General features: G+C 31.8%; 1 protein-coding gene across 2 annotated transcripts in view; it reads left to right on the forward strand.

Moving 5' to 3' along the window:
- The first annotated feature begins 1,641 nt into the window (after positions 1–1,641).
- The window catches only part of LOC107442091 (multidrug resistance-associated protein 1), a 70,084-nt gene continuing 47,859 nt past the window's right edge, over positions 1,642–23,866 (forward strand). For both annotated transcript variants that reach the window (XM_087155935.1, XM_087155936.1), the window contains exons 1-9: positions 1,642–1,757; positions 6,199–6,375; positions 7,889–8,014; positions 9,375–9,509; positions 11,594–11,716; positions 14,307–14,368; positions 18,783–18,902; positions 20,126–20,284; positions 20,360–20,531. In XM_087155935.1, the coding sequence (XP_087012061.1) occupies positions 1,722–1,757; positions 6,199–6,375; positions 7,889–8,014; positions 9,375–9,509; positions 11,594–11,716; positions 14,307–14,368; positions 18,783–18,902; positions 20,126–20,284; positions 20,360–20,531 (1,110 nt within the window). In that variant the 5' untranslated portion in view covers positions 1,642–1,721. The remainder of the gene's footprint in view (positions 1,758–6,198; positions 6,376–7,888; positions 8,015–9,374; positions 9,510–11,593; positions 11,717–14,306; positions 14,369–18,782; positions 18,903–20,125; positions 20,285–20,359; positions 20,532–23,866) is intronic.

Below are 23,866 nucleotides of genomic sequence, written 5' to 3' on the forward strand. Positions count from 1 at the left end.
TCTAATGACAAGAAAGAGCCACCTTTAATATGAATTTTTAAATTGGATGGGAAAAAGGCACCCAGATAAATTCCGATGGCGATGATAATGACCCCCAATATTTTGAGATTAGAAAAAAAAAGTTTTTTTTAAAAAATTTTTTAGTGCGTTTTTGTGTCGGATTTCGAAACTTAAAATAACGCCTGTGCTAATTAATTAGCATATTTTTAGGGTTATTATGAAATATATCACGTGAAGCTCTCGAACCAATAAGATTGAGTCCTAGTACAAGAAAATCTTATTAATTAGATCATAAGTTATTCAGGGTTTTCCGCTTTATTTATTTTGTGTACTATACATGTAACTACCGATTTACTTTAAAAACGATCTAACAATTAATTCCTATAAGAACCAACTATAAATTTTAGAAATATTTAAATAAATTGATGATGGCAGCTGCGCACCTATAATAAATTCTTTTATGAAATAATTTATCACCAGTATTATAATTTTGAAAAAAAAAAGGACTTATCGTTCAAAAGAACTTCACAGAATTAAAAAAAAGAATAATAACTTTTAAAAACACGGCTTTCATAGAAAATCGTATAATCCATATTATTTAACATACAATTAATACGTAATTCGAAAATAAAACCAAAAATAAACAGAATAAAAAAAAAGAATAATAACTTTTAAAAACACGGCTTTAATAGAAAATCGTATAATCCATATTATTTAACATACAATTAACACGTAATTCGAAAATAAAACCAAAAATAAACAGAATATTAAAAAAAAAGAATAATAACTTTTAATAACACGGCTTTCATAGAAAATCGTATAATCCATATTATTTAACATACAATTAATACGTAATTCGAAAATAAAACCAAAAATAAACAGAATAAAAAAAAAGAATAATAACTTTTAAAAACGACTTTAATAGAAAATCGTATAATCCATATTATTTAACATACAATTAACACGTAATTCGAAAATAAAACCAAAAATAAACAGAATAAAAAAAAAGAATAATAACTTTTAAAAACGGCTTTAATAGAAAATCGTATAATCCATATTATTTAACATACAATTAACACGTAATTCGAAAATAAAACCAAAAATAAACAGAATATAAAAAAAGAATAATAACTTTTAATAACACGGCTTTCATAGAAAATCGTATAATCCATATTATTTAACATACAATTAATACGTAATTCGAAAATAAAACCAAAAATAAACAGAATAAAAAAAAAGAATAATAACTTTTAAAAACGGCTTTAATAGAAAATCGTATAATCCATATTATTTAACATACAATTAACACGTAATTCGAAAATAAAACCAAAAATAAACAGAATAAAAAAAAAAGAATAATAACTTTTAAAAACGGCTTTAATAGAAAATCGTATAATCCATATTATTTAACATACAATTAACACGTAATTCGAAAATAAAACTAAAAATAAACAGAATATAAAAAAAAAGAATAATAACTTTTAAAAACACGGCTTTAACAGTAAATCGCATAATCCATATTATTTAACATACAATTAATACGTAATTCGAAAATAAAACCAAAAATAAACTAAATCTGATTCAGTATGCCCTGATAATGATTAAATTTATCACTGTTGATTATCTAATGAATAGCTATCCAACGTGACAAGAAATATTGCTGACTGATAAAAAAAAACTATTCGAACCTTATTTCACTTTGGAAGCGATGATTAACAGGCATGGGGTTCGAACAAATTTGTAGAACTCAATTTTGGGTATGAACATATTTGTTTTTCAACTATATAAAAGCCTTTTTCTTTGTGGGATTCAGTTTCTTAATTTTATTGATATTTATTTTTATATTGTTTGAAAGTTTGAAATATTGTGTTTAAAAGCAGACTTAATTCATTTAAAGCTAATGTCTGAGAAAATTTCCACTTAATGTTATAATGTTGTTTTTGTTTATGTTTATATATAATAGACTTATTTTGAGTGAGCCTCATAATCAAAGTTTTTATGCACCATGGGGAAAACTTCTCGAAAATGTTCTTCTGACATTGGCTAGTTAAACATTAAATAATATCTAAAACAAGAAACAATAAAGCAATTTAGCATAATTTTCTCTAATTCACTTTCACTTCTTTTACAGCTAAACTGAAAATATTCGTGTTTATATATATATTTACACATTTTCCCATTATTTACTAATTCTAGTTATAATTCTTTGTAGTTGTAACGATGAAACAACAACAAACAAGAATTTTTTTAACTATGCAAACAGTTCTTTTATAGAAAAATTTTGTATGGACGTTTGTATGTTTATTTAAATTATTTAAATGTAAATATGGTCGTCTTTATCATTATATTTCAACTAAACAATATATATTAAAAAAATTACTTATATGAGTCTTATTACTTATATGTCGTATTACTATTATGTGTTTTATTACTTATATGTCGTATTACTATTATGTGTTTTATTACTTATATAAAAAAAATTTCCCTCCTCTGTTGGAACTTTCAAAGTTCAAAGTAATTATTTAAAAGTGAAATATAAGTGTGTTTTAAAAGACTTGTCTAAAGAAAGCAACAACACCCCAAAGTTTTGTTTTACTATATTATTAGCATATCAGTGTTTAGTTATGGATATGCACTCGTTTCCAGCAGGCAGTATTGTTTCTTTGTCTAAGTTAGTGAAAAATTCAGTTTTTGGCGTTTTTCTGAAAATCGTGGTTAAACAACAACACATCAGTTACTTCTTTACTGAAAATTAAAGTTCACTATAAGAACAAGCTTTGTGACCCAGCAATTTAATGAGTTATTGATTTTTTTAGTAGATATAGGCATTCAAACTTTCAAAAAACTCGAAATCTACGTTTTTTTATTTCTCTAATTTCGAAACAGCATCATCGGTAAAAATAAAAAAAACTGTTCTGTCTAGTAGGTAAATATTACTACTAACTAGTGGGAAAGAAAAATCAGTGAACCGTGTTCCTGATTTTATGAAAATAAATTTCGAAGTTGCATATAAATGCTATATTAGAAATCACATACACCGTTCGTCCACTCACCTTTTCAAATATGATTTAAATAATTCTCGCTAGCACGGTATGTAAATAGTTTTAAATATATAAAAGACGCACTACTCATTTGTTAATGTATAAAGTGGTAGCTAAATTGAGAAAGAATTAAAAAATATATCTATTTTTAAAAAATATAAAATATTTTGCTGCCACCTTTATAGGAATTGCAAACGAAAGCAAGTATGCAAAATATTTCATAGAGTGCTAGAAAGTTAAAAAATAATCTTCTAGAATTTTCGGTAATTTTGCAAACACTTTGAAAGCCTCGTCCCAAGAAATCGGAAAAGAAAAGGGCTTTTGAATCATTTTTATTAAAATAGCTTTAAATCAAATTAATAAAACAAAGAATCTCAAGCATAAAATTAACTACCACTAGAAGAAATTTTCCCCTTTAACTGCAAAAAGACGACATCCCTAGATGGTCAAAGAAGAGACTAAAATTGACATACTGAAGTTCTGTTCAAAAAACAATAACCTTCCTTATCACATTGCTGACCGGTCACGAGTTAACTCGTGTTTTCGTGGCCAAACGTTGGTGACCGGTCACGAGTTAACTCGTGTTTTCGTTAACAGTGATCTCGTGGTGACTTTTTTAAAAGGTGGGCTGAATTTTCCTTATTTTTCAAGTTTTACTATTTAATTCTCTACCAATTTATTATAACTTTACGAAACCTGATATATTTGCAAAACTTGTGGTGTACCATTACACGTAGGTGATTGTTATACTCTTTATCATACGGCATTGAAAATTAAAAAAATTTAAAGTTTATTTACATTGTTTTACTTCCACATCCGCTTTTAAAACAATAGCCGGGCACATGGGATATTTTTCAAGCAAGTTGCCGGTCAGCAATGTGTTAACACCAAAATATCTTAGTTAGAAGATAGATTGATTTGGTACACATATTAAACTATCTATACCAAACTAGAGTAAGAAAAAGATCTAGCGTAACTACTACTCTAATGTAACTAAGCACTCTACAATACACAATTGTATTATTTATGGAAGAAAAAATACTATGCTAAAATTTTCCCCCTGATGTTGGTGACGGGATGTTTCAATAAATTTTTAACTTTAAATGACAGATTCATATTGTTTTTCGTTAATTAAAATTGTAAAACAATGAAAAAATGCTTATAATAAAATAAGCATTGTTTTATAAGTACAGTCGTTCCCACTTATTACAGATCGAATAATTGATTCACCCTCTTATACGAATAAAATTAAATGGAATCAAATCATTTTATATGAAACTAATGTTAAACTTCCCCGTTCAAACAGATATTTATTGCTTTCTGTCCCTGCCTAATTGCGTAAAGAAGAGGTACTGAAATAAAATAAAGAAATTATTTTTGAGAAATGTTTTCCGTGCTAAAATGAAATTTCCGTTTTTCAGTTAAGATAAGGATACAATAGGTGGTCACTTTAACCGGTTAACGCCCAGCATCATATATTTAGGACAGTTCCTTTTTTCAAAGACATTCATTGTGGTGGGAAATTTTTATCAGCATTTTCATTTATCTGGGTGAATTAAAAGATTTTCATATACCACAATGATTTAGTTATTTCTGATTAGATCTAGAATTATAAGGAGCAAATACTTTTTGATCTATCCAAGACTTTTTGAATGACATAACAGTGGAAAAACTAATTAATTTCGATAATATATTAAACCACTTTTTGTATCATTTCCATATATAAATTCGGAACAAAACGGGTTAATAGGGAATTCCTGTTCATTAGTTGGTCTAAACAGGTGTTGAGGTAAAGTCTGAAATTTAATCAAATCTTGCTACCACTTATACCACTTATACGTAGAAGTAAAAGAAGGGGGTTTTGCCTCTCTGACTCATGAGTGAAAGCCCTTATATAGCAAGACGGAAAAGAGAAAAACCTGGTACGTAAAACATTTCATTCCAGCATTTTTTTCGAAAAAAATGAAATATCTGTAACTATCAAGATTTCTTTTATAATTCTGGCATAATTCTTCATATAAAACTGCTTCTTTTCCAAGATAAAGTAGATATTGTTGAAAAATTTAAAAAAAGAATAAGTAAACTCCTGCCCAAAACTAGCTATAACTGAAATGGTTTTACTACCAGCCTTTCCTCTTTTCCGTCTCGCTTTCACCCCTGCTCTGACTTACTTCATTCACACATCATTTAGAATGTAAAAAAAGGTACAGAGTGTTTTGTTTTGCAGTCAAGACTTGTAATCCCCTCCTGGGGCTCTATTAGCTTTGATAAGAAAAACTTTCAAAAACCTGGCACACTAGTATACAGTGCGTCTTTCTCTTAAATAGAATGATCACTGCTTAATCTAGTGAATAACTCTGAGTTGGTTGCAAGTTGAGCGCGAAAAGGAATAATTTGAATTAATCGTGAAAAAAAAAAACGAATCTTGGAAACAATAAATTTCAAAAAATTCCATGCTAAAATAGCTCATTACTTTGGAATTTCTTAAGTTTCAAGGAAAAGAAAAAAAGAGTAAAAACGAAAAAAAAAATTCTGAATGCATTTGAAAGAAATGCGCAAATCATGAACGAAACTGAACGGTTTCCCGTTCAGTTTCAATTCAATCTTCAGTTTCAATCTTCAATTATTGATATTTTTTGGAAGGGATCAAATAATATTTTAGTACCTATATTATACTTTTCACTAACATTGGTTTAATTTCATGTAACTTTGAATGACATTTATATTTTATGATACTAACTCAGACAGTTTTAACTATAATTGTTTATTGATCATAAAACTGAGTTTTTAATCAAAAAACTGTAAATACCATTAAATACTAATAAAAAGTAAAATTTCACAAAAACTTAGAATTTCAGATTGAATACTGCACCCCCTTTTAATCGAATTACTTGCTTAATTGCATTAATTTGGCTGGAGCCGATGGTATTCCTTTAAATGGGGTTGAATGTAATATATTTAAAGTATCGAAAGTACAAGGTAATTTTTGTATATAGCATCTTTTAATAGTTATAAATACATTGTATGGTGTATGACATACATGATGTAGCTATGCATTAATTATTTTTATGCCTTTTTATCAAAGTTACGATGTAAGCAATGGAATGATCAATATTGTTTGAAATGATGGAATGATAATTGAATGATCTATTTTTAGAATTCAAGTATTTCCTGGGACACAGAAGATCCGAGTGTCAGCAAATGTTTCCAAAATCTGATATTAGTTATAGCTTCTTGTGCTGTTCTTTGGGTTGTCGCTCCTTTTGAGTTTATAAAGATCTGCAAAACGCGAATTAATCCATCCCCATGGACATGCCATTCAATAACCAAGATGGTAAGTATTTTCATGATTTTAAAAACTTATTTAAAATCCTAACATCTTGCTTTTTTAAATTCAATTTCTCAGGAGCTATTCAACCAATTTTGCTCAAACTTTGTATTTTATCATTTAAAATTATATTCTTTAAAATTATGCAAAAAATTGTACACCTTACATTTTAACATTTTTTGACCATTATTAAATAAAATACGAAAAATAATTAATATTTAGTAAAAGTTATTTTTTGTATGCAATTATCTTTGTGTAAACAAATTTTATAATTGTGTGTAAAAATCTTTCAATTCGCTTTAAATGCTCTTGAGATATAGCAAAATACACAAAAAGTCAAATTAACATTAAAAGGTCCAAACTTTAGACCGCTCTCCTGACCGAACTATCGGGACCATACTTTCTAGGTTGCTGCTACCCCGTCCTTATATCTTGGGGTCAAAAATCCGAATCCGTCAAAAAAAAAAAAAAAAAAAAAAAAAAAATTATTCATAGAAAGTAAGTTTTTGAGTCTGATTTCGTAACTAAAAATATTGTTTGTACTTATTAATTAGCATATTTAAGGTCACCTCCTCGAACCATTAACCCCTTGGGGACGGGTGATTCAGAAAAGCATTCGTACAAAATCAGAATCAGGATGTAATTAAATAAAGAACGGTAACTTAAGTGTAGTCGTTGCTAATTTGACAGACTTACTTTGCTTTTACTTTAATTATTGTTAGTTTAATCATATATATAATCAATGTTAGTTCAAAGTATTACTAAATAGTTTTATTTTGAACAAAGTAATGGTGAAATAACAATAGTCACTTTTTCGGGAAAACTTATTTCGTCAATAGTATAGAAATATTTCGTTATTCACTCAATTACCATATGTCTGGGTCAGTGTCACCTTAATAATTTGAGAAAGATAAATAACTATATTATAAATAGCTGTATAATAAATAAAGTAACTATATAATAAATAGCTGAGAGATAAATTACACGGCTTCTGCACTAGTTGGCTTGCACTAGTTGCAATCTTCGAGCTATATTAATTTCTTTGCATTGCACTTTAATTCGGATCGTCTTGTCTCCATCTTAGTTTCGTCATTCTAATTAACAAACTCCAACAATGCTTTGAGGTTTCACGTTGAGGAAGCATTTTTGTCATATATTTAAGAGTTCCCGTTTCGTCTCAAATCACGTGATTTCGTGACGAGATAATTCTCAAGATTACCGAAATATAGCTCGAAGATTGCAGAATTGTCAAAAGTGAGAGTTTCATCAATGACAATGTAGAATGCAAAGAAATTAATGCACTACTGTGAGGTTTCAGGTTGAGGAAACATTTTCGTCATGTATTTAACGGTTCCCGTTTCGTCACAAAGCACGTGATTTCGTAGCAAAAAATTATCAAGACTAACGAAATATAGCTCGAAGATTGCAGAATCGTCAAAACTAAGAGTTTTTTATCTGTGACAATGTAGAATGCAAGGAATTAAAATGCAAAATAATACTAATATTCTTTTTTAAATAGGTTCTAAAAGTGGCTCTTTTGCTAGTTTGCACTTTGGACTTCTCTATAGCTCTTTATTTGTATATAAATAACCCTGAAGGTGGATTAGATGGCATAATCAGAACTTCATCCTATTTCATTACCATAGTAAGAGAACTTTTTTTTTACCATTTCTCTCTCAAATTCTTTACGATTTCGCACATTTATAGTTTTTCGTAAAAAATAATAAAGCATTTAGTTTAATTTTCTTCTTTTTCTCATTAATTTTCCTTTCGTTCAATCTGAAAGAAAAGAAGAATATTTATGAAATAATTAAAAATACCTACTTAAATTAATAACATAAACAATTTACTCTCCATGTTGAAATTGAGATAGATTTATGTGACTAAATAAATATTATTAGAAACATAGAACTTATATGTATTTTTACACAAAAATATGCTTTATAATAAACTAATACTCCTTCAATCCCAAATTAATTGCTGTATTTGAATACTTCTTTGCTGATTATTGATTAACTTCTATACTGATTATTAAAGATGATTTTATGATTTTGTTAGGAAATTTTTCGGAGATTTCATGGTGATTTGCTATCAATCATTATTCAATCATTATTATCAATCAATCACATTTACTTATAAAGTTTTTCCTCCTTCCCTTCTTAAATCAGTACCTAAATTAGCTTCAAAAATCCAGGGCTAGTACGCTCTTAAGTGTGCCCTATTTTGTAAGTACTCTTCCACCAGTTATCACGTTAAACTACGTTCAAGCTAATGAATATGAAATTCATTCGTATTATAACTTTGCTAGTGTCGATCTATTAAATTGCACAGGAAGTTATTTCTGACTTCACCTACTGAAAAAAAAATTATTTCCCACCTGCGTTTACATTTCGTCAATTCAGGCATTTACAGGGCTGATATGCTTTTTTTTTTATTTCCCACTTGCGTTAACATTTCGTCAATTCAGGCATTTACAGGGCTGATTTGTTGGCCCCTCTTTCAGGGGCACCATATTAGGTGGCCCAATGTTGCTCCGTCTAGAAGTTTATGGCTAATTCTTTACAGTAAGTAAATTTTTAAAAATCTTAACCACCTTCCCACAAAAAATATCTTAATAATCAAACTAAATTGAGTTAATAAGCAAGTTGAATTTCTTTTTATAAATCAATTTTAACTCGAAGAATATTTTTAAATAGCGTAACTAGAATTAAAAGGCCTTCTAATGGGATTACAAAACACTATCTCTGCTTCACTCGGAAATATATTTTTTGATTTATTTGTAGATGAAGAGTATGTTTATGTAAACTAAAACCAAAAACTATTATCATTAGTTTCTTACCACATTTTCCATGCTTTATATTTCTCTTCATTTTCTAGATTTATCATTGTTTCGTAATAAGAGTTTTATTTTTAGCTCAAAAACTTATAAACATTGACAATTAAAATGTGAATGTTACTTAGTTTAAAAATTATAGTTTATGAAAATGTTTTAAATTCCTATACAGGTGCTAACTGTTATAATTACTTTGATGTGTAAAAACAGAGGGATGCGAGTTTCTTTAGCTTTGCCTTCATTTTGGATGATTTCAACTATCACAACTCTAATAAGCATTTATAGTGATATACATGTCTTAGATTCCGTGAGTAACATTTTAATATCATTTATAAATTAATATTAGAACATAATATAATCTTAATTTTTTTAACGTTAATATTTAAATAAATTTTTTATTTAAAATAATTTTGATATAAAAAATCAATGACTTTCTAAATAAATTGTTAATGAAAGAAAAGTGGGAAGAGTGTTGCACAAAGCACAAATTAAGAAACGGATCAACTTGAATAACTTTTGATCTAATAATGAGATTTAGAACTCAATCTTAATGGTTTTAGGGGGTGACTTCAAATATGCTAATTAATTAAGGCTGGCCGATATTTTAAATTACGAAATCAGACACAAAAACATATTTTCTCTGAACAAGAGTTTATCCAAAGACAATTTCAAGCAAAAAACTACTTTTGTCAAATATTTATCATTTTTTTAATATTTTAATAGTCGGAAAAAAATGTTTAAATGTTAGGTAGGGAATTTTGTACATTATTTTAAATAATGTAATTTTGCACATGACGAAGTACAAACTTTGAGCAAAATCTGTTGAATAGTCGTATTTTAAAGAAGTTGTGTATTTGATTGAGCTCAAAATTTGTATTTTGGCATGTAAAATTAAATTTTTTAAAATGATGCATTGTATAACATACAATAAAATTTTTTTTGACCATTAGTAAATAAAATAATGAAAAATTATAAAAATTTACTAAAAAATACTTTTTGCAGGGAATTATCTTTCAATAAATAAATTGTATAATTGTGTGCAAAAAATTTTTGAACTGCCTAAGAATTTCTCGAGATAAAACGAACTAGGCAAAAAGTGAAGTTTACCTTAAGGCAGTGTTTCCCAAACTGATGACTTTTGTGTACCTTTTCTAAATTTTTTGTAACGCTGTGTACCACTAATAAAAAAATTATATATTTTTTGCTGTAAAAAAATTGCACTAAAGTTAAAAATCACAGTTGGCTGTTGACACCACTAATTATTAACTGTTAACTCTGCAAAAAAATAACCAATAGAAAAATACGTAATCGTAAATTTTCATGGCTAGCTTTGTTTTTAAATAAAAAATTTTGAAATTTTCGCGTGTTGCAAGATATTTCGCATAAGAACGCGTATCCCCGCTAAACTGTTCCCGTACCCCTGGGGGTACGCGTACCACACTTTGGGAAACACTGCCTTAAGGGATTTAAACTTTAGACCGCTCTCCTGATCATACTATCGGAACCATATTTCCTATATTGTGGCAACATCCTATATTTTAGGGATCAAAAATCCAAATCCGTCAAAAAAAGGTATGTTTATTCAGGGAAGTGCATATTTGTGTCTTGTTTTGTGACTTAAAATATCATCCGCACTAATTAATTAACATATTTGAAGTCATCTCCACAAACCATTAAGACGAGTCCTAAAATGTAAAGATCCAATAATTAGATCAAAAGTTATTCAAGGGGTCCGTTTACTTTTTTTACTTTTTAAGGTCCGTTTCGTTTGCAAGTTGACATCTCTGTAATTGTAATTTCTTTTAATAAAATTTTGAGTTTTATGAGTCAGTAATTTTTGTATTTTTAGTTGTCCGTAGCAGCCCTGCTGTAACAAAGTGTTGTATCACATAAATTATTTAGAAGTAGTGGTTAGTAAAAACCCTACAAATTGAATTTAGTAAACCAAAAAACATCCATTAAAAGTCTACCACTCGAAAATATTTATTTGCTGTCCGGAGCAAGTTCGCATCCCTGCTATTATCATTATATTGTATCAATACTAAGTGGTTAAATTCTGTAAAATTTTTAAAAGTGATGAAAATTTTTTTATAAAGTAGTCTTCTTAAAAAAATTTTATTTCACTATAATTTAAAGAGCTCCATTATTTCAGCCCTATTTATTTAAAAAAATATTTTTTGGTATGCATGGATAAACTAATACAATTTATTGCCATGCTCTTTTTTACCACTTTTTCAAATTTTCCAATCAGGGACCACCGTGTAAACAGGGCCAGGGCAATTTGTATCTCGTAAAAAAGAGATTTTTTTCTCTTATTAAGGATACAAACAGCTCTAAAAATCATGAAAATTATCGCTGGAAAACTTATTTTTCATACATGAAAATTTTTAGGAGATCTGGACATCTGTGGTCAGCTTGGTCGATGATAGTTTATCATTCACTATTTCTCTAATCCAGTTAATTCTATCGACAATTCCTGATCGAGCAGCTCATCCACGTGTAGGAGAACATAGGGTAATTATTTATTTTTTCAGTTACACAAAGTATTACGAGGGCTGTTTTTTAAGTAAGGGTCGTTTCGTTGTGTACACTAATAGAGGACGAGTGCTTACGTCGTGTCTTGGCATTCCTTGGGAACAACTGTGCTAAGTTATAACTGTGAAGGTGACCTATATGGTCTGTTTTGTGTCTTTAAAATGCTCAAGTTTAACAAATTACCCGCCGCATATGAGGTACGATCAGGGATGCATTTTTAGTCGGCAAAAAACCTGTCTGATTCTTACATTCACCGGCAGATTTGTGAAAATTACAAACTTTCAACTGCCATGCTGACATGAAATTTTGCTACTCCATGACAATGACTCGCTCTACAGCTCTGTCCCGAGTCTTATTGGACTCTTTTCGCCGAGAAGCTTTTGATCACCCCCAATATAGCCCAGATCTTGAGCTAAGTGATTTTCATCTTTTCCAATGCTTCAAATATCTTTGTGGTGGCAACCAGTACAACGATGATGAAGAGGTGAAAACGGCCTCTTGGTTATCGGAGCGGGTGGCAAGTTACTATGAAGGGGGTATTCTAAATCTAGTTGTAAGGTATGATAAGTGTTAGAGCAAACTTGGCTACTATTTTGAAGGAAAAAAAAGGGAAACGTATGTAGAATCAGAAAATAAATTTGCTTCAGGAAAACTCTCTTTTGTTTGGTTTCTATTTTCAAACATCCGTTAATTAAAAAAACAGCCCTCGTAGTTTAATTGCGAAGAAAGTAAAAAAATGCGCTAATTTTATGATAGAAAATATGATAAGCTTTATAGATTAAGCTTCAATCTTGCAAACAATGGTTGAAAGTTTCCTAACATAATCCTTTGATACCGGTGTAATGCTATTTTTATTTATTTTTTTAATGCACTGCTCAAAACAATTAAAGAATATTATAAGTCTTGGATAAAATGCGGTATACGCAATTTTTTTTGTTGCATAAAATGGCAGAAGAGAGTCACAAGTGCAAATTTTTCTAATTTTCATACTTTGCAGTATGAAAATTGGCTTTCAACTTAAGACAAATCGGAAAAGAATGATTGGCTTTCAGTAAGCGCACTATTTCGGTGAGTGCGATGTCTCATCGAAGTCATTTAATCGAATCAGAAGCTTGGAGAGTTGTTGGCCGGTTAAAGGGGAGCCAAACGCAAGCCAATAAAGTAGTAGATGCCATTTGAGTTTCAGAAAGTGTGATTTCTAGGATCTGGAACCGTTTTTTTTTTGGAAACTGGAAATGCAGAACAAGGGCGTGGATGTGCAACATCACCCAAATGAAGACCTTTATTTAATGCTTACGACTCGGAGACACCGAAATATGAATGCCTCTCTTCAACAACACATTAGCTTGGCTACTGACATTACAGTTTCTTCACAAACTGTCCGAAACCCCCTTCACGCTGAAGGTCCGTATGCTCGTAGACCAATGGTGTGTGTTACGTTAATAGCAAGGCACCATCTCGCCTACAGGGAGTGGCAACAGAGCATGTGAACAGGTGGCAAAATGAATGGCACAATATTCTTTTCTCTGACGAGTCCCGATTTTCGATTCATCCTGATAATAGATGTATTTTCATCTGGAGGGAATGTGAAGGGTATTTTCATCTGGAGGGCGCTAGAAACAATCCTGCGTTCATGCACGAAAGGGTAAGATTTAACGGTGGGGGAGTGGTGGTGGTCTATGCTGGAATCTCCTTTGATGAGCGCATCGATCTCCATATCAATTGACACGGAGATAGGGATGAGATCCTGAAACCTATTGTAGTGCCTTACGCTGCAGCAATTGGAGATGACTTCATGTTAATGGATGATAATTGCAGGCCACATCATGCTAACTGAATGATTTCCTTTTGGTGAATGATTTTTGTCTGGAATAAGGAATCATACGAATGAATTTTCCAGCCTGTTCTCCGGACATGAACCCAATCGAGCGTGTTTGGGACATTCTAGGCAGGTGAATTTCCGAACGCCTACAACGTTTTGTCATTGCAAAACCAAGCTTTTGCTCATTGCAAAGTATGGTATATTGTTCTTTGAATTGAAGAATCATTATCCTCATCATAGTTGGCCAGACAACCCAATGTGGGCCAATGCCTTCCCGTAAGGATTTCTCCATAACGACTTCGTAATGGAGAAACGACGAAAGTTTTGAGTTCTCGTTCGAGTCTGAGTTTTGCTCACAAAATAGGGTAGCCACTACCAGGCAAAGTTGAAACAGTGATGGCTAATTTTTCATGAGGCTTTAAGGGATTCAATTATTATAATAAGGATATTATTATTACATTATTATTATCAGGATTCAATCCGCTTTAATAGATTCAATTTTATTTTAGCTACAGGTATTAAGTTGGCCAATTTCAACATATATTCTTTCATTTTGAAATATTTTTTTACTGGAAGAATTCAAACACAGGTAAAAAAATTGGTCTTTTTTTCACATTTTTTAAACCGTTACTGTGTTTGAGTTCGCAGATAAATGCACGCTTAAACTATCTCCATAACCCTTGGTAAGACATGAGCTAGTTAGCCTAACAAGAAATAATTTTTTCAATATGATTAATTCAATTGTAGGATAATTGTCCATTGGAAGGTTCACCTCTTCAGTCTCGTTTATCCTTCAGTTGGATCATAGGGTGAGTAAAATACTTTTTTAAAAATAAATTTCTTACTTTTTAGTGAAATTGATATAAAATTTGTACGCGTGAATCTTCACTATGGTCATTGAGAACTTCTTGAACTGTTAACTTAAGCGAAAGGGAAGCTACTAGATAATATTGTTTACAGATATCCTTAGGATTATCTACAGTTTTTCTATCTTGTAAACTATGCGAGATACTAGAAAAAAGCCAACTTCAAAGAAAATAAGCTTCTCATTGAGAATGCTTACAAGACAATCTTTTGACTAAACTAATAATTTTTATCATGTAAAAAATGTGAGATACAAAAAAGAAGTTGACCACTAAGCAAAAAGGCTTCTCAATAAAAATGCTTACTAGACAATCTTTTGACTAAACTAACAATTTTTATTTTGTTAACGTTGAGATACAAGAAAGAAGTCAACCACAAAGTAAAAGGAAAACTTTTCCATGAAACTATTCACAACATTGGGACTGAATTCAAATTTTCCATCTAATAAACAATGTGAGATACGCTGAGAAGCTTAAACAGCTTTAGGCGTAAACCAGCAACGTTTTGCAAAATAATTCTAAATGCGAGATTCTGAAACCGGAACGGAATATTAAAAACTTTTGGTGTATTTCTCCGCTTACGCTATGCTTTCGAGACAATGCGAGAGTAAGTTTAATACTTTTGGAAGTTTTATTATAGTGATTTATATTTAAATTTGCACTCAATATTAAAACTTGAAAGATTTTTTTAAATATTTTATACATAAAAAAATGTCGTGAGTCATTAATAGATTTAAGGAAATTAATATCACGACATAAATAAAATGTAATGGTTGCCGTATTTTGAGTGTTTATCCTCACTTTTTGTCTGACACCGAAATATCTAGGATTTGTCTTAGATCCAGAGATCCTAAGTAATAAACACATCGACCATCTTGTACTAAAGGCAAGGAAACGTCTTCATTTACTTAAGTATATATCAGGGAGAGACTGGGATGCTGATGCCTTGACCCTTAGGAGCACCTACAGCACACTTTTACGGCCTATTCTAGAATATGGATTCCCTATCTACAGTTGTGCTTCCCATACAAATTTGCAAAAACTAGAGAGAATCCAACTCAGCGCTGCGCGGATCATCACTGACCTCCGAAATTCATGTCCTGGTGATATTGTACTGTTTGAGGCTGACCTGCAACCTTTGAGCCTCCGAAGAAGGGCATGCATGGTAAAATATTACAGCAAACTCTATAGTTTTGGATCACAAAACAGGACTTCGGATTTACTAGCCAAGTGGCAACATAGTCAAAGACTCAAGCGAAACAGCTCTTTCAGCCAAGTTTTTTCGTCCAACATAACTTTTAGAAACGTGGAACAGCACTTCCTCAAACAGAGCATGGAAGGTCTTTCGGAGGTGTTTTTCCACACCGATCTCCCGGTGGCTGTCAACAAGCAAAATGATCACCCTGCAGATCTTAGACAAGCAGCACTTGAGAGAATCTATACTATCCCAACGGAGGCTGTTCAAATATATACGGATGGAGGCAAGGACGAAGACAATCACACCGGGAGTGGGATCTTCATCAAATCTCAGATGAGCGAAATTAAGATCCAGAAAAGGAATCCCGACCACTGTTCCGTTTTTAGGAGCGAGCTTATCGCCATCGATGATGGACTTGCCTCAATACTGTCTCTTTCATTTACGAAAGAGATTTGGATCCTTACCGACAGTAGAAGCGCTGTTCAGCACTTGGCTAGCTGGCACAGAGTGAGGGACAATACTAGCACGAATATCCTTTGTAAACTTTTACACCTCTCCAAATATTGTCGAATTCATGTACAATGGATACCCTCACACGTGGATATATCAGGCAATGAAATGACAGATAGTCTTGCCAAGGCAGGTGCAGCTGAGGCCACTGCGCCTCCAGTGTCTCTTACCTCCTCAGAGCTCTTCTCCATTGCTAAAGCCAAAAGTAAATCAGCATGGCTCACTCCACCCGGTCACAATTGGTACTAGGGTACCAGACCGGGTAGCTGTTTGACAGCTGACAAAGACCGTCCGTCTCAAACCGCCATCACACGTCTCCGCTGTGGACACCTGAAATCACTGAGGTACTCTGGAGGAGAAAAGTGCTTTGCCCTCTGTACCAAGTGCTCTTCGGCCCAGGCATCCCCTGAACATCTACTGGACTGCCTCGGTCTTTTAAAGCAAGACCTTATTGAAAGATCCTCACTTGTTTCAGACTTTGTGAAGGTGAACAATCTCATGGACCTTGTCTAGCTAGCATACCTGCCAACTCTTCCGGATTTTCCGGAAGATTTTATTTTCATATTTAAAGTGGTAGTAATTATGTACTATTTTTTTCCTTTATAAACTTAATTTTTAAATGATTATGATCGCCACTATTCTTACAAAAATTGAGCACATATATTAATATGCGTTACTATCATGGTTGTCAACTTAAGTTTTCTCAAATACAACGTATTTGTTTGCTTAAAATTGAAGTTTTAATTCCATTTTAATACTACTGGGAAAAATAATAATGGAAGAGATTAAAAGTTGGCAGGTATGAGCTAGGCTAGAAATGAGGATTTGAAAGAAGAAGAAGACTTTTTGTCTTCAGCTAAACTTAAATGAGTTTATAAATTAAAGTTTCTTTTCACAATGTAGACACTACAAGCACAATAACAGTTAGAATAGAGAATGGTGTGTTTTAAATTTAAAATATTTCGATAATTTAATTTCTGTGTAACCACCACTAAAAATTGTTTTATGCGATGCGTAAGAAAGTATTTATACGTGAGAATTCCTTCTAAACTATTTAACGACAAAGTGGGGTTGCTTTTAAAATGTTTCAAGCACTGTGATTGGATAACTAAAGAGGAATTAAAAATGAAATGAACAGCCTGCTCTAAACTATATTTGTTTTAAGTTGAAGATGTGCGGAATTGTGTTAGCATGAGGAAACGTTATTTTCAGAAGGGTTGGTGTAGTTATTTGTTTTGATAGTTATGATATGCGGCTTCGTAGGAAAAATATGCAGCTATTGGTCTCTAGTTTTTATCTTTGATATAGTTTTCAAATTTGAAGATTTCGCTAAAATTTGCTGTATTGCATTCTATGGCTTTATCGAAAAATTCTCCTGTATATGTGCTGCGATAGAGTTGGAATTTTGAGATCTGCATGGATATTAGTACTCCGAATGAACCGTTTGGTACAAGTTATTTCGCTAAGAATCTTGTTCTGGCATTGAGTTAGTTTTTTTATTAGATGTTGTGGTGTTGTTACATGAGGATCATTTACAAGAAGCGGTGGGAAAAATAACTTTAAATCAAATTTTTAACAGAAGGAATAATACATTAAAGCATAAACTTAGCTACCACTAAAAGAAACTTTTCCAAACAGCGTAAAAAATTAGATGCCTGTACAAGTATGTATCCTTAGTTAGAATTCACGATCTACGGCCTAAGTTGCTAATATGCTGCCTATCTATAGTTTTAATCTAAATTTGGTGCTCCAGGAAGGATAAAACAGGGTTCTCACGATTTTGAAAAAATAAATAAGTGGTAGTTAAGATTTTTCAAGACTTTTGAAAAATGCTTAAGTTTCGCTTGTATTTGAGAATTATAAAATTATTTCCGATGTATTTTTATGAACCTTTATATAATTTCTTTAAATTAAAATTTTTTTTATCGCTTAAAACATTTAGATCTATATCACTTTTGCCACCACTTTAAGAAATTTTCCAGACCGTGAAAAACCTGTTAAAAAAAATTCTCGTCCAGTATGCAGGCCTACCACTTACTACGCTTTTTGCAAAATAATTCATAGAGTGGTTGTTATTTAAAAGAAAAAGACTTGATAATTTTGCCAACAGTTTAAAAGCCTCACTCCAAAAAGAAAAGAAGAAAAAACTGGAATTATGTGACGTTGCGTATAAACTTTTTAAACATCTATGCCTAGTGATGTGGAAAATTAATTCAAATAAATGAAAAATAATACATTAAAACATTAACTTAGATACCACTAGAATAAATTTTTACTGAAAGCATTCAAAGTTGGCAGTCCTGCCCGTATATATAACCAGCTTTATTTTTGTCATGTATGTTTCTTAGTCTAATTTCAGGATAAATGAGAAAAGGGCCGTAAGGCCTCAGACTCCCAGTTCCATTACAACAAACGAGCGTATGTATAACTCTGCTAAAGAAATCATTAAAAAATATTCTTTTCATTGCCCTCACAAGATCTTTATAATGTTCGCAATATTTAAAAAAATTAATAAGGCTACCCTCCTATCATTAAAACTTTCAAGAAAACTTTTAGTTAAACCTAACATTTTCCATTTCGTTAAAAAAAAAAGTTATTTAGTAAATCTCAGTATAAAAATATGAACTCTATATATCTTCAAATATTTTACAGCCTTTTAAGAAAAAGCGAAGAAAACTCTTTACACCAAGATCATTTGATACCCTTATGTTCAGAACAGAAGAGTGCATCAGTTGCATCGCAGTTTAAGAAAATGGACAGCTCATACTCAAGGTACCAGCATTTTTGTTTTTTAAGAGTTTCAATATAAATATATCGAATTAAAAAATATTACATTTTAAGTGTTATATTTCTTTAAGAGCCATGTTGGCTTGGGAGATCGAGCGTTCGCATTCCAATGATGTGAACCAAGTTCAAATCACAGCGATAGGTGGTCCACATGAATTCCGCACCCAGCTCGCACCGACTACAGTGCTGACGTAAAATATCCTCAGTAGTAGACGGATCATGGATTAGAGTCCCCTTGTCACCAGACTAACCGTGGGAAGTTTTCGTGGTTTTCATCTCCATGCAACGCAAATGCGGGTTCATTCCATCAAAAACTCCTCCACGAAATCACATTTCTCCCAATACTTGATCCCGGAGTTACCTTGTCTTCTGGATTGGGTCCAAATAAACAAGGCTAAGGAGTTGAACATTAGCAGCCGTAAACGGAAAAAATTATGGGTCCCGCAGTGGACTGATCGTTAAGACACGGTTCCCAGCAGATTACCGAAGTCAAGCATCACTGGCTGCGCTCAGTGTGCGGGCGGGTGACCACTTGGATCAGTCTGCTTAGGGACCGAGGGTGTGCGGTATTGGTCCTCGTTAAACTGTTCTACCGTAAAGTGCTCGACTTCACGTGCAGTTCGTCGGGCTACCGAAGCGGGGGTGCAATCTCCTCTGCAGAGGATTAAAATTGTGATGGCATGTCTTCGGATTATCCTCAGGGATGCTTCCCAGACCGTCGCCAATAGCCTACTGTGCAGCCTAGTGCGACGTAAATGAACTACTACAACAACAACCAAAATTATGGGTTGGCTGTTATAAAATAAAATATAATAAAAATAAAACCTCAAAAGAGAGTCATATTTGAAAAACCTCGAAGTGGAGAAAAAGTGTACAATTCTTTCTTTCATATAAAAAGCCCATTTTATTTTACTACAAACAGAATGTTAATACATATTTTTATTACTAGTGTACTATTAACTGACAGAACTCTCTTGTTTCTGCAAAATATAGTTCTAATACTGAAACTGCGCTACTATTTTCTTCTGTTTTGAAAATTGTCCATTTTTAAAAACACTAGACACTAATCAGTTAATGAAAGGCAAATCAAACTACATTTAAAAATAAGCCATGTATGCATTTTTTTTGCGTGTGTCATTCACAAACTGTTTCTTTATCACTTTCGTTCATATTGAAACATTCATTATTATTTTTTATTTTTTTTTCAGCTTGCAAGGAACCCAATTTCAAGGAGAAAACATAAAACAACTCAATACAAAATCGTTATTTGGCCTCCTACTAAAAATGTCACAAAAACATATAATAATCGCATCAATTATGGAAGTGATTTTTATTATTACATATTATCTACCAGTATTTATATTGAGGTAATTTTTTTTTTTAAAAATTCGTATAATTTGTGAAACTATTTAATAATTGCATTTTTTTTTGTTTGAAAAAAGTGTCATTTTAGATGAAAATTCTAAGGAAAAGAAATGGCACAACTACGTATATTCCATAGGTCTTTTTCTTGCCATATTATTCTCTTCTCTCAGTAATTCTCAAAGAAAATATTTTGGACTTACAGGAGCATTGCGAATTAAAACTACTGTTGTAAATGCGGTTTTCGCAAAGGTATGGAAAAATTCATTTTCTTTAAATATTTATTTTATAGTAGTGTTATCCAGAAAATATTTAGTTACACAGTAAACTAAAGTTAAATTCATAATTCTGAATGAGCCTGAAAAACATAATATTTTACAGTTAATTGCGGATATGAATCAAAGTTTCTAGAACAAAACTAAAATAATTTTTTTTTCAAACTATACGTATAAAGTAGGTTTTTGTACCGTCATCTGGGGTTACTTTACCCACCGAAGTAACTTTACCCATTCTTTAAAAGAAAGATTGGGTGACAAATTCTGAATGGGCCTAAGGAACAAAATACATATTTCAGTGTTAATTATGGATATGAATCAAAGTTCCTAAAACAAAACTAAAATAATTTTTTTTCAAACTACAGTAAAACCTGTTTTTGTGAGGTGGATAGGGACCGCATGAACGAAATCGTACAAAAAAATATTCGAAAATTTTATAAAAACTTACGTATAATAAACAACTTTGTACGATGTACTACCTAAAAAATTTGTTATGCGGTGGATAGGGACCGCATAAAAAAAGTCGGACTTAGAAGATACATCAATGATTTATGAAATAGATGAAAGAATGCTTTCAATTAAATTAAATAATTCATTAGACCTAAAGAAATTGTAAAAACAAAATCGCATATAAAAGGACGGCACAAAAACAAGCTTTACTGTATGCGCATTAAGTAGATTTTTGTACAGTCATCTGGGGTTACTTTGCTCACCGGGGTAACTTTACCCATTCTTTAAAAGAAAGATTGGGTGACAAATTCTTCACTCTGAATGCACCTAAGGAGCGAAATACATATTTAATTGTTAATTATGGATATGAAACTAAAATTCTAGAACAAAACTAAAATATTTTTTTTCAAACTTTACGCATTAAGTAGGTTTTTTGCACCATCGGCTGGGGTAATTTTGCCCTCCGAGGTAACTTAACCCATTCTCTAAACGAAACTTTGGGTAACAAAGAAAAGTTACTTTAAGGACTCAGTTAATAAAGACTGTTATTTGTATTGTTGACAAGATTGAGGACAAAATATTTGTCTTTAGTAGAAGTTTATCGGTCTCAAAATAATTATATGGTATAATGATTGTATAGCGAACCATGTTGACTTAGGGGATTGGGAGCCCGCCTCCCATTGCGGTAAACCGGGTTCGAATCCCAGCGATGACTGCTGGATTCGAATTCCGCACCCGGCTTGCACTAACCTAAAATATCCTCATTGGGTAAGGAACCTTTGCGTGAGGCTAACCATGGGAGGTTTTCGCTGTTTTCCTCTCCATGTAACGCAAATGTGGGTTAGTTCCATCTTGAAGTATTTTGACGAAACAAGGCATTTAACGCAGAATATTAATGACAATTGATATTCTTAAATATGATGCGAAATTTTTTTTCTTGTGATCTGATTTAAAAAAAAGATTTAGATAACCATGAGGTGCAGGGATGGCAATTGTTCCGCTTTTTGAAAAGTTTTGAATAAATTGGTAGCAAATTAAATAGTGAAACTTGTAGAATAAGGATATTTACGCATACTCTTTAATAGAGTAACCAAGAGATAACTGCTGAAAGTTGCATTTTATATGGCATTTTTAATGTTCAGTGGTAACCGACCGGCCTGTGTAGGTGTTAGGGAACTGCCCTTGCATCAGAAAGGTTCTGGGTTCGAATCCCGGGCAAGGCATGGATGTACTTTCCTGTGTGTACTATCTGTCCTTACTATGGGAGTAACGTTGGCTCACCTTATATGGTGCCCCTGAAAAAGTGGCCAACAAATCTGCCCTTCAGATGCCTGTATGACGTAGGTCCTTCTCCAGGTGGGAATTGGAAAAAAAATGTTCAGTGGTGGAAAAATGACTTGAAATGAAAAATACTGAACTTAAAATTACTTAAATTTCGGTACCAACAGAATTTTTTTTCCTTCAAAGTGGAGCAAGTTGGTAGCGGCTGCATATGCTGATCAATTAAAATACTTACACAACTTCAGCCAAAAATGTGCAATATACCAATACCAATAGTTAAAAAAGCAAATTATCTTGACCTTATAATCAATAGCAAACTCACCTGGAATGATCATATCAAAAGTACAATAGGCGAAGCAAATGCAGCAATAATAGCCATACAACCATTAATATATAACCAGAATATGTCACTTAAACTAAAGAAGCTACTGTATACAGCAATAATCCGCCCAATACTTATCTATGCCTCACCTGCCTGGACAACGATACCTCAACATCTACTGAAGAAATTAAACTAATGTCAATACAAGATCCTTAGAAAAATAACCTGTACAAGATGGTTCATCCGGAATACCAATATACATGCAGACCTCAAAATACCAACTCTATCACAGCATATATACAACGCAGATTTTTTCGATAAAGCCATAGAATGTATAACAGCAAATTTTAATGAAATCTTTAAATTTGAAAATTATATCAAAGATAAAAACTACAGACCAATAGCTGCGCATTTCACCTCCGACGCCTCATATCATAACTATCAAAACAAATAATTTCATCAACCTTTCTGAAAATAACGTTTCCTCATGCTGAAACAATTCTGAACAACTCCAAAATCAAACAAACACAGTTTAGAGCAATCTACTCATTTTATTTCTTGATTCCTTTTAGTTATTCAAGCAAAGGGCTTGAAACATTCATAAAAGCAACTCCACTGCCTGCTTACCTCAATGCTCAGCCAAAACAGTGTTAAAATTCCAGATTAATGGGATAGGGGTCGCTTCACGGCCCAGGAGCCCAATAAAATAAAACACTAGGACTAGGCATCTGCTGGTCTGAGTTTCAGGAAAAAACATTTGCTTAACGTTTAATTCACTACTACTAAAAATACTAAAGAGTATTAAGAACTTCCGAATTGACATCTCTAAAATTAATACTGGGAAAAAAAGATTTATCAACTGCATAAAATTTATAAATGAATCTTGGATACTTTTGCGCCACTGATTTCAATGCTGCAGTTGGTTTCGCTCTGAAAGTTGCAATTTTAAAGCAGTTTAATAATGTAGTCCTAAACAGGATTTTTTTAAATTCACCCGAGTGAATACTAAGTGTCCTCACTTCTCTGTTACGCAAGGCGTGCTACGAAGAAGGCAATAATACATAACACTTTATGATATGATGCGTTAAAGTCAGGTTTCTTCTCTTTAGTGTTATTTTCAAAGGAGCTGACAAGTATATATATATGCATGTGTATGTATATATGTATATATGTATGTATATATATATATATATATATATATATATATATATATATATATATATATATATATATATATATATATATATATATATATATAT

The sequence above is a fragment of the Parasteatoda tepidariorum genome, chromosome 12, assembly GCF_982258835.1.
Source record: "Parasteatoda tepidariorum strain Cologne lab strain chromosome 12, Ptep-v5.0, whole genome shotgun sequence".
In the NCBI taxonomy this organism is placed as follows: domain Eukaryota; kingdom Metazoa; phylum Arthropoda; class Arachnida; order Araneae; family Theridiidae; genus Parasteatoda; species Parasteatoda tepidariorum.